At 50.9% G+C, this 12,565-nt stretch overlaps 1 protein-coding gene across 2 annotated transcripts in view; it reads right to left on the bottom strand.

Moving 5' to 3' along the window:
• HMCN2 (hemicentin 2) overlaps window positions 1-12,565 on the bottom strand; it is an 816,728-nt gene that overhangs the window by 31,503 nt on the left and 772,660 nt on the right. For both annotated transcript variants that reach the window (XM_069237054.1, XM_069237056.1), the window contains 3 exons: window positions 5,619-5,678; window positions 2,384-2,503; window positions 167-301 (listed from right to left, as the gene is read on the bottom strand). In XM_069237054.1, coding sequence (XP_069093155.1) covers window positions 167-301; window positions 2,384-2,503; window positions 5,619-5,678 — 315 coding nt within the window. The remainder of the gene's footprint in view (window positions 1-166; window positions 302-2,383; window positions 2,504-5,618; window positions 5,679-12,565) is intronic.

Genomic DNA, 12,565 nt, shown 5'->3' with positions numbered 1-12,565 from the left:
ACATGTAGCCCAAATTTCTACCAGGTCCCCCTTTCCTCTTTCTCACCAACCTTTCAAGTGGTGCCTTCTCTCCACCCTACCTTCATTTCAGCTCCACATCAACACTTACACCCCTCTACTCCCACTCATCACCCACTTTCAAGGCATTCCAGAAGTCCTGAGATACCTTCACACCCGGTCCCTTCAGCATCTGCATGGAATCCCAAGCCACACTGCACCCGGCACCGGAATGACCCTGGTACATTGACACACTGCTGGCCGACTGAACATGTGTGGGTTCCAAGATCACACTCGTCCACGTCTGTGTGAGAAGAGAGAAGAAATGTGTAAACAACGTCTGTGCGAGCATGGTCAGCATTACCTAGGTGAGCATTCTCTACCCCTCCCCCACATAAAACTCACAATGTATGGAGAACCACTGCAGGTCTAAAAAACGGTGGTAGTTTTTTATGACATACTTAGGAGTGTGCAACCGGCTACCACACTCTGAACTTGTTCTAAAAACATGTCTACAAATGTTATTTTTTTGTAGCATGCATGTTCTGTCTGGACCACTCTCTCTGAATGTATGTACTGGCTTCTAAGTAACATGGTTATTAAGGAAAGGAGTGTGATATAAGATATGTGGATTGGAGTGTCCATTGGGGACAAGAGGGCACAGCTGAGTCTACCTTGAACCCTAGACCATGAGAAGCTTGGGTTCCTGATTGGCGATGGGTGAGATTCTCACTGAAGGATGAGTTTCAAGCTTGTTTGTGGCTTAGAGAAGTGGAGAACCAATCCTGTCCTCCACCTGGACCAAGATGGTTGTTTATCGCCTTGATACTTAACTTGAGAGGGTATGGTTTCCTAGGCTTTTACTCCATGCACTTGACTTCCTATCTGGTGATGTCATGACTTTGCATCTGTTTTGGTAACCTGAGACCAAAGGCGGAGTGTGGTGGTAGTACTGCATCGTAACACAAGCCGTCTTGAAGATGATACGGCTTGTAGAAGCAGAGGATGAAGATCCTTCAGGTTGAACCTAATCAATTTATTCTTCATGAAATTGATGCAACTTTCAGTCGATGGTAAGTAGGGTGTTACTGCGGTCCAGGCCGAAAGACCAGGGCTCGGGAGGAGTACTGGGCTTAAAAGTCACTTCATTCACATTCCTGGTCTGCTACAATTTTTAATTCATTAACTTAATAGGCATTGACTCTGAGTTAAAACACTTTGTAGTTATTGTAAACTAATTTCTTGTAAAACTATTTATAATAATATATATATATTTTTTAATTAAGTAATATTAGGATTTTCAAAATAATACCCCAAATTAAAGAAAGAAATGTGAAGATCATCACCCTTTATCCAAATTAGTGCTTTCAAGCTAAATGGAAAGTTCTGGGTTTGTTCTATGAAAACCAGCCCCTTCCCTCACTCTTACCCAGACAGAAATCATTTGTCCCCACAGCCACACAAATACAATTACGGGTGGCAGTATTTATGCGTGTCAAGTAAAAAACTGAGTAACTAGAAGGCAAAAAACAAGATCTGGAACCAGCAGAGGGTGGGATATTGAAAAACAAATATTAAAAAGGATTTGAAATACCTAAGCATTTTATGACCCACTAGATGACAGTGCTGGCTCCCTTCTACCAGGAAGTACTTTTTCAAAGGGTAATGAATATCTCCACTGTCTAGATCACATCAAAATCAGAGCTTTTTGTTTCTACAGCTACACGGGCCAGCTCTAATTATTGTTAGTAATTATTGCTATTAGTTTTTTCTCTCACAATTATGTGTGTCTTGTATGTTTCCTTAAATTATGCAGTCAGCTCAATGTTAATATTTGATTTGGAATACCTGGTGTTAATTCTATAATTCTGATCAATTTAACACCAAGGCTTCAGTATTTTCACCCTCTACTGTATTACCTCTTAAGATTAAAAGGAATAAAGTGAAATAGATATTAAAAAAAGGTTAGGTGAGGGGTTTCTTTTGAATTAGACAGGCTTCATTTGAGTACAATAAATGTTACCTTAGTTCCTCTATTTACACCAGAAAGGCTTGCTCTTCTCATTTGGTTGTCTCTATCAGCTCAGAACTTGTGGCTTAAGCTTACACACATACCAAAGTTAAAAATAGTTGTGCACTTTGCAACAAGAGATTTATTAATATTGGCAAAATCATGAGCCTGAAATTAGGAGGAATAAACCTATCATGTGTTTTTTGGACTACAATTGTATCTCTTAGACAAGACTGGCTGGACACCTTTGGAAATCCTTAGAATCATTAGTATCAATATGGAATCTGCTGTGATCATGGCATATTGGAGGGTGAGCTGATGCACAAGGCAAAAATGGGTGTAAGGAGTGGAAGACACATCTGCAGTCAGACTCACCGCGACAGGTGGTACCATCAGGAGCCAGGATGTACCCACCGGGGCAGCCGCAGGAGAAACTGCCCACGGTGTTGTGGCAGGTGTGGGAGCAGGCGCGCCCCATCTCACACTCATTCTCATCTGCGACAGAGGAAGGAGGGAAGCAGAGATGAGTTAGTGTCAGTCCACTGCACAGAAAGGAGTGACCATCAGAGAACTGGAGGCCTCGTCAACACAAACACAGCTGCACCACCTTACCATGCACCACAGGGATCAGGAGCGGGCAAAAGTAAAACACCCCGCGTGACACCACAGCACTGACTTACCCTTCTCTGCCTGCTTCGGGAACAGATTCTGTGAATGTCTTCAGTGCAAACCATGCCACACTGCCTTGTAAAGTGCTGGACACATCAGTAACAGACATCTGCAAATACTTCCTGCACATACCCCATTGGAGTGCCTCACTATACCTGCTGGTGTCTGCAACATCTATCTGCAAGTGCTGGGATCACTCAACTCTCTGTCCCTGGCCTCACTCAATCGAAACATCACCATCCCTGTAGATTCCAGCAAGGTCTCACTCAGTCCTCACACCAGTGTCATACATTGCACAGGATCTCTCTCTTTCTCCAGTTCAATGGGTGAGACTCTTCAGGTCTCTCCTATAGCCCTCATAACTGTCAGCAAAGGCTGGTATGGAGGCACCCTGCCAGCTTCCATGGTGATTGCTGTTTAGATGCAGGTTTGCAAAGCATGCTGGGAGGCAGCGGTAAAGATGCATAAGTGGCCATTCATCGACAGATCCCTTTAAAGAAGAGGCTGTGGGGGCGGGCTGAAGCCCTCCATTTACCCACTCCCAAAACACTGATGATGAAGCCGAGGCCATGGGCCATGGCTTACCTGCTGACCATGGAAACTGAAAGAGGACAGGGAATCCCTTGCAGTGCCTGGGGTAATTCAAAAACAGTAAAGTAAGGCTCAGAAGGGAGTGAACCAGACCTGTCTGTCTCGCAGAAAACAAGACAAGGGGTGTCGCTTACTAAGATATCCTATCTGTCCCCCCAATAAATCAATCATTCAGGAATTTGTGTAGCGCACTACTCACCTGTGAGGGTCACAAGGCGCTGAGGAGCTTAAATCCCTCTTGGCAAGTTGACTAAGGTGATAGTTCTGTGTAGTTTTGCAATAGATTGCAATATCCTTTCTGGGACGTTACATGATGTGTGGGAGACCCATACAACGAGCACTGCCTCCCATACAACCAGCGCTGCCTCAATACAACCAGCACTGCCTCCCATACAACCAACACTACTTCATACAACCAGCGCTGCCTCCAAACAACCAGCACTGCCCCCTACAACCAACACTACTTCATACAACCAGCACTGCCTCCCATACAACCAGCGCTGCCTCCATACATCCAGCACTGCCTCCAAACAAACAGCACTGCCCCCTACAACCAACACTACCTTCATACAACCAGCACTGGCTCCATACAACCAGCACTGCCTCCATACAACCAGCACTGCCTCCCATACAACCAGCACTGCCTCCATACATCCAGCACTGCCTCTAAACAAACAGCGCTGCCCCCTACAACCAACACTACCTTCATACAACCAGCACTGGCTCCATACAACCAACACTGCCTCCCAAACAACCAGCGCTGCCTCCATACAACCAGCGCTGCCTCCATACAACCAGCGCTGCCTCCCATACATCCAGCACTGCCTCCCATACAAATAGCACAGCCTCAACCAGCACTGCCCCCATATAACCCACACTGCCTCCCGTACAACCAGCACTGCCTCCATACAACCAGCGCTGCCACCCATACAACCAGCACTGCCTCCTATACAACCAGCACTGCCTCCCAAACAACCAGCGCTGCCTCCATACAATTAGCACTGCCTCCTATACAACCAGCACGGCCTCTATACAACCAGCACTGCCTCCATACAACCAGCACTGCCTCCTATACAACCAGCACTTCCTCCATATAACCAGCACTGCCTCCCATACAACCAGCACTGCCTCCCATACCACCAGCACTGCCTCCATACAACCAGCACTGCCTCCCATACCACCAGCCCTGCTTCCATACAACCAGCGCTGCCTCCATCCAACCAGCACTGCCTCCATCCAACCAGCACTGCCTCTGTACAACCAGCACTGCCTCCCATACAACCAGCACTGCCTCCATACCACCAGCGCTGCCTCCCATACAACCAGCACTGCCTCCTATACCACCAGCACTGCCTCCCATACAACCAGCACTGCCTCCCATACCACCAGCACTGCCTCCATACAACCAGCACTGCCTCCCATACAACCAGCACTGCCTCCCATACAACCAGCACTGCCTCCATACAACCAGCACTGCCTCCCATACCACCAGCACTGCCTCCATACATCCAGCACTGCCTCCATACAACCAGCACTGCCTCCCATACCACCAGCACTGCCTCCATACAACCAGCACTGCCTCCCATACCACCAGCACTGCCTCCATACAACCAGCACTACCTCCCATACCACCAGCACTGCCTCCATACATCCAGCACTGCCTGGATACCTAGAGCGTGCATACTGCAAATCCTGCCTACATGTAGTCCTGCGCTCACTGTGCTTTCATGAACATGACAGTCCAGTGGACTGAAGCCCACTGCAGAGGCAGTGCCCACCCCACCTCCCGATCACAGCTCTGAATCCGCGCCTCACCCCTCTGTGTGGTTATGGAACTCCTCTGTGACTTGTAATATCATTACAGCAGGGACTACTTTATCCTGTAAGTATATTACACATTGCTATTATATCTGCCAAAGTTCAGTGCCCAAGGCTGAGGGTGACAGTCAGTCCCTCAGGTGCAGAGACAGGAACTCGGATGGGTGCTGTGGTCTTCCGGGGAGGGGGAGACGGGGCCCAAGCGAGCCCTTGGCTCCGTCTCTTTGGCACCGACACTAAACCTGTGGGACACACCTTGGGGTGTTTAAAGGATGCTAATGATCTGGGGACATGCACCACCATGACTCCTAAATGGGAACACTTTGGCCTGAACTGCGGACTGTGCACTGTAGCGTCGCCTCCTCCTGTTCCAGGGGATGGGGACTCAGGCACGACCACAGGTACAGGGACCTGTGTTTGTGATGATAGTTTATTACAATGTCTGTTAATCTGGTTCAGAGCAGAAATGTCCTTGGAAGTAAGGATGGGGAGGTGGTGGAGGGTTACTCGGGCACCAGCAGCACTCACTCACCTGTGCAGTAAGAGCCTTCAGTCAGCAGGAAGCCCCCTGGGCAGGAGTCTCGGGCAGCATCTGTGGCAAAGGCAAACATTGAGTCAGGTCAGTGTACATGGAACAGCAGCCCTCCTCAGGCCTCTGTGCCCCGGCTGGCAGTGCCAGCGAGAGGAAGGGCCCGGCCTGCAGAGGGCACTGCCCTGTCCTGGCCTCTGGCTAAGAGCAGCCACCAGAAGGACACTGCATTGCATGTGGATACTTCATAAAAGCGCCCACGTGGCCGGGTGTGAGGGTGTAGGAAGCCCTCACTTATGGTCTCTTGGTCCCTCTCTCACTCCAGCCCCAGAAACAGTTGGTTAGTAAATGTCACATGGTCCGAAGGGGTCAGAACCCTGAGCTGAAGCTCGTCTGTGCTCATAGATCAGGTAGGACAGACCAGGTAGGACAGACCAGGTAGGACACATCAGGTAGGACAGACCAGGTAGGACACATCAGGTAGGACACATCAAGTAGGACAGACCAGGTAGGACACATCAGGTAGGACAGATCAGGTAGGACAGACCAGGTAGGACACATCAGGTAGGACAGCCCAGGTAGGACAGATCAGGTAGGACCGACCAAACAGAATAGACCAGCTAGGACGCATCAGCTAGGACAGATCAGGGAGGACACATCAAGTAGGATGGATCAGGGAAGACACATCAGGTAGGACAGATCAGGTAGGACAGCCCAGGTAGGATAGACCAGGTAGGACAGACCAGGTAGGACAGATCAGGTAGGACACCTCAGGTAGAACAGATCAGGTAGGACAGACCAGGTAGAACAGATCAGACAGCCCGGTCGGACAGCCCAGGTAGGACAGATGAGGTAGGACAGATTGTCCTACCCATCATATCAGGTAGGACACATCAGGTAGGACAGACCAAGTATGATATATCAGGTAGGACATATTAGGTAGAACAGAGCAGGCAGGATAAATCATATAGGATACGTCAGTAGTACAGATCATGTATGTCAGGTCAGGTAGAACATATCGGGCAGGACAGATCAGCCAGGACAGATCAGTTAAGACAGGTCAAACCAAACAGAACAGACCAGATAAGAAACATCAGGTAGGACAGACCAGGTAGAACAGATCAGGTAAGACAGATCAGGTAGGACAGATCAGCTAGGGCACCTCAGATAGGGCAGACCCGGTAGAACAAATCAGGTAGGATGGATTAGGTAGGAGACATCAGCTAGGACACACCAGGTAGGACAGATCAGGGAGGACAGATCAGGTAGGACACAACAGGTAAGACAGATCAGGAAGGACAGATCAGGTAGGACAGATCAGGTAAGACAGATCAGGAAGGCCGGTCCCGGTAGAACAGATCAGGTAGGACGGATTAGGTAGGACACATCACCTAGGACACACCAGGTAGGACAGACCCTGTAGAACAGATCAGGTAGGATGGATTAGGTAGGACACATCAGCTAGGACACACCAGGTAGGACAGATCCAGTAGGACAGATCAGGTAGAACAGACCAGGTAGAACAGATTAGGTAGGACAGATCAGGTAGGACACCTCAGTTAGGACAGACCCGGTAGAACAGATCAGGTAGGACGGATTAGGTAGGACAGATCAAGTAGGACACCTCAGGTAGGATACACCAGGTAGGACAGATCAGGGAGGACATTTCAGGTAGGACACATCAGGTAGGACAGCCCAGGTAGGACAGACCAGGTAGGACACATCAGGTAGGACAGCCCAGGTAGGACAGACCAGGTAGGACACATCAGGTAGGACAGACCAGGTAGAACAGATCGGGTAGGAAACCTCAGTTAGGAGAGACCCGGTAGAACAGATCAGGTAGGACGGATTAGGTAGGACACATCAGCTAGGACACACCAGGTAGGACAGATCAGGGAGGACATTTCAGGTAGGACACATCAAGTAGGACGGATGACGTAGAACAGATCAAGTAGGACACCTCAGGTAGGATACATCAGATAAGACACACCAGGTAGGACAGATCCGGTAGAACAGACCAGGAAGGACGGACCAGGTATGACACATCAGTTAAGACAGACCCGGTAGAACAGATCAGGAGGAAAGCTCAGGTAGGACTTAGATGAATCAAGACTTCCACTATCTCTCCCACAGGACCTGAGCACTGCGAGAGAGGCAGACCCCTGCTTCGCTGACCCCTTCGGCCTCCCTAGTCAAAACCTCTAATTTAGCATGTTTGCGTCAGAGTGGACAGCTACCGTTGGGAACAGGGCAGAGGCCACAACTCGAGTCACACAGACAAAAAGCACAATATATTTGTTGTTCATTAGTATCCAGTTTGAACCAATGGTAAAATGCACTTTAACATAAAGTCTGGTGACAAGATGGGACACTGGGCCAGCGGGGGCTTTCGATTGGCACCATATGGGTGCTACAAAAGGGAAGGGGATATGATTGTCCTTTCAAGTAAACATTCATGGACTCTATACATGAACTAGAGGATGGGCCAGTGGTGAGTGTTTCAAGTGGCCACACATACACCCAACACATGGGGCAGACAGTCGTGGGGACAGAGGATGGGCCAGTGGTGGGTGTTTCAAGTGGCCACACATGCATCCTACACCTGGGGCAGACACTGGTGGGGGCAGAGGATGGGCAGTGGTGGGTGTTTTAAGGGGCCACACATGGACACTACACATGAGTAGTGGGGACAGAGGATGTGTGTAGGAAGTTGGCTCTGTATGCACTATATCAAAGTAAGGAATAGTATGCACAGAGTCCAAGGGTTCCCTTAGAGGTAAGATAGTGGCAACAAGAGATAATACTAATGCTCTATTTTGTGGTAGTGTGGTCGAGCAGTAGGCTTATCAAAGGAGTAGTGTTAAGCATTTGTTGTACATACACAAGCAATAAATGAGGAACACACACTCAAAGACAATTCCAGGCCAATAGGTTTTTGTATAGAAAAATATATTTTCTTAGTTTATTTTAAGAACCACTTGTTCAAATTTTACATATAATACTTCAAATGAAAGGTATTGCAGGTAGGTACTTTAGGAACTTTGAATAATCAAATTAGCATACACAGCTTTCAAATAAATCACATATAACTATTTTAAAACTAGGCACAGTGCAATTTTCAACAGTTCCTGGGGGGAGTAAGAGTTAGTTAGTTTTTGCAGGTAAGTAAACCACCTACGGGGTTCAAGTTTGGGTCCAAGGTAGCCCACCGTTGGGGGTTCAGAGCAACCCCAAAGTTACCACACCAGCAGCTCAGGGCCGGTCAGGTGCAGAGGTCAAAGTGGTGCCCAAAACGCATAGGCTTCAATGGAGAAGGGGGGTGCCCCGGTTCCAGTCTGCCAGCAGGTAAGTACCCGCGTTTTCGGAGGGCAGACCAGGGGGGTTTTGTAGGGCACCGGGGGGCACACAAGTCAGCACAGAAAGTACACCCTCAGCAGCACGGGGGCGGCCGGGTGCAGTGTGCAAACACGCGTCAGGTTTCCAATAGAAATCAATGGGAGACCAAGGGGTCTCTTCAGCGATGCAGGCAGGCAACGGGGGGCTCCTCTGGGTAGCCACCACCTGCGCAAGGGAGAGGGCCTCCTGGGGGTCACTCCTGCACTGGAGTTCCGATCTTTCTGGTCCTGGGGGCTGCGGGTGCAGAGTCTTTACCAGGCGTCGGGATCTGGGAAGCAGGCAGTCGCGGTCAGGGGGAGCCTCTGGATTCCCTCTGCAGGCGTCGCTGTGGGGGCTCAGGGGGGGCAACTCTGGCTACTCACGGTCTCGCAGTCGCCGGGGAGTCCTCCCTGAAGTGTTGTGTCTCCACAAGTCGAGCCGGGGGCGTCGGGTGCAGAGTAGCAAGTCTCACGCTTCCGGCGGGAAACGCAAGTTGTTTTAAAGTTGCTCCTTTGAAACAAAGTTGCAGTCTTGGGTGAACAGGGCCGCTGTCCTCTGGAGTTTCTTGGTCCTTCTAGAGCAGGGCAGTCCTCTGAGGATTCAGAGGTCGCTGGTCCCTGGGGAAAGCGTCGCTGGAGCAGTGTTTTTAGAAGTGGGGAGACAGGCCGGTAGAGCTGGGGACAAAGCAGTTGGTGTCTCCGTCTTCTCTGCAGGGTTTTTCAGCTTAGCAGTCCTCTTCTTCTTAGGTTGCAGGAATCTGAGTTCGTAGGTTCTGGGGAGCCCCTAAATACAGAATTTAGGGGTGTGTTTAGGGCTGGGAGGGCAGTAGCCAATGGCTACTAGCCCTGAGGGTGGCTACACCCTCTTTGTGCCTCCTCCCAAGGGGAGGGGGTCACATTCCTATCCCTATTGGGGGAATCCTCCATCTGCAAGATGGAGGATTTCTAAAAGTCAGGGTCACCTCAGCTCAGGTTGCCTTAGGGGCTGTCCTGACTAGCCAGTGACTCCTCCTTGTTTTTCTCATTATCTCCTCCTGCCTTGCCGCCAAAAGTGGGGCCGTGGCCGGAGGGGGCGGGCAACTCCACTAGCTGGAATGCCCTGGGGTGCTGTAACAAAGGGGGTGAGCCTTTGAGGCTCACCGCCAGGTGTTACAGTTCCTGCAAGGGGGAGGTGATAAGCATCTCCACCCAGTACAGGCTTTGTTACTAGCCACAGAGTGACAAAGGCACTCTCCCCATGTGGCCAGCAACATGTCTCGAGTGTGGCAGGCTGCTAAAACCAGTCAGCCTACATGGGTAGTTGGTTAAAGTTTCAGGGGGCACCTCTAAGGTGCCCTCTGGGGTGTATGCTACAATAAAATGTACACTGGCATCACTGTGCATTTATTGTGCTGAGAAGTTTGATACCAAACTTCACAGTTTTCAATGTAGCCATTATGGTGCTGTGGAGTTCGTGTTTGACAGACTCCCAGACCATATATTCTTATGGCTACCCTGCACTTACAATGTCTAAGGTTTTGCTTAGACACTGTAGGGGCACCGTGCTCATGCAATGGTGCCCTCACCTATGGTATAGTGCACCCTGCCTTAGGACTGTAAGGCCTGCTAGAGGGGTGACTTATCTATACTGCATAGGCAGTGTGAGGTTGGCATGGCACCCTGAGGGGAGTGCCATGTCGACTTACTCGTTTTGTCCTCACCAGCACACACAAGCTGGCAAGCAGTGTGTCTGTGCTGAGTGAGGGGTCCCCAGGGTGGCATAAGACATGCTGCATCCCTTAGAGACCTTCCCTGGCATCAGGGCCCTTGGTACCAGGGGTACCAGTTACAAGGGACTTATCTGGATGCCAGGGTGTGCCAATTGTGGAAACAAAAGTACAGGTTAGGGAAAGAACACTGGTGCTGGGGCCTGGTTAGCAGGCCTCAGCACACTTTCAAATTAAAACTTAGCATCAGCAAAGGCAAAAAGTCAGGGGGTAACCATGCCAAGGAGGCATTTCCTTACAATGTGTCAGTGGTGGGTGTTTCAAGTGGCCACACATGGACCCTACACATGGGGCAGACAGTGGTGGGATTAGAGGATGGGCCAGTGCTGGATGTTTCGAGTGGCCACACATGGACCCTACAAGTGGGGCAGACAGTGGTGGGGACAGAGGATGGGCCAGTGGTGGGTCTTTCAAGGGGCCACACATGCACCGTACACATGGGGCAGACAGTGGTGGGGGACAGAGGGTGGGCCAGTGGTGGGTGTTTCAAGTGGCCACACATGGACCCTACACGTGGGACAGACAGTGGTGGTGACAGAGGATGAGCCAGTGGTGGGTGTTTCAAGTGGCCACTCATGCCCCCGACACATGGGGCAGACAGTGGTGGGGACAGAGTATGGGCCAGTGGTGGGTGTTTCAAGTGGCCACACATGGACCCTACCCATGGGGCAGACAGTGGTGGGGACACAGTATGGGCCAGTGGTGGGTGTTTCAAGTGGCCACACATGGACCCTACACATGGGGCAGATAGTGGTGGGGGCAGAGGATGGGCCAGTGGTAGGTGTTTCAAGTGGCCACACATGCGCCCTAAACATGGGGCAGACAATGGTGGGGATAGAGGATGGGCCAGTGCTGGGTGTTTCAAGTGGCCACACGTGGACCCTACATGTGGGGCAGACAGTGGTGGGGGACTGAGGATGGGCCAGTGGTGGGTATTTCAAGTGGCCACACATGCACCCTACACATGGGGCAGACAGTGGTGGGGACATAGGATGGGCCAGTGGTGGGTGTTTCAAGTGGCCACACATGCGCCCTACACATGGGGCAGATAGTGGTGGGGGCAGAGGATGGGCAAGTGGTAGGTGTTTCAAGTGGCCACACATGCGCCCTACAAATGGGGCAGACAGTGGTGGGGACAGAGGATAGGCCAGTGCTGGGTGTTTCAAGTGGCCACACATGGACCCTACACGTGGGGCAGACAGTGATGGGGACAGAGGATGGGTCAGTGGTGGGTGTTTCAAGTGGATACAGATGGACCCTACACGAGGGACAGACAGTGGTGGTGACAGAGGATGGGCCAGTGGTGGGTGTTTCTAGTGGACACACATGGACCCTACACGTGGGGCAGACAGTGATGGGGACAGAAGATGGGTCAATGGTGGGTGTTTCAAGTAGATACACATGGACCCTACACGAGGGGCAGACAGTGGTGGGGACAGAGGATGGGTCAGTGGTGGGTGTTTCGAGTGGATACACATGGACCCTACACGTGGGGCAGACAGTGGTGGTGACAGAGGATGGGCCAGTGGTGGGTGTTTCAAGTGGCCACACATGGACCCTACACGTGGGGGAGACAGTGCTGAGGTCAGATGATGGGCCAGTGCTGGGTGTCTCAAGTGGCCACACATGCGCCCTACACATGGGGCAGACAGTGGTGGGGACAGAGGATGGGCCACGGGTGTGTGTTTCAAGTGGCCACACATGCACCCTACAGATGGGGCAGACAGTGGTGGGGACAGAGGATGGGCCAGTGGTGGGTGTTTCAAGTGGATACACATGGACCCTACATGTGGGGCAGACAGTGGTGGGG

The sequence above is a fragment of the Pleurodeles waltl genome, chromosome 6 (genome assembly GCF_031143425.1).
Source record: "Pleurodeles waltl isolate 20211129_DDA chromosome 6, aPleWal1.hap1.20221129, whole genome shotgun sequence".
Lineage (NCBI taxonomy): Eukaryota > Metazoa > Chordata > Amphibia > Caudata > Salamandridae > Pleurodeles > Pleurodeles waltl.
The sequence above is the reverse complement of the archived record's forward strand: the minus strand, read 5'-3'. Positions and strand labels throughout refer to the sequence as shown.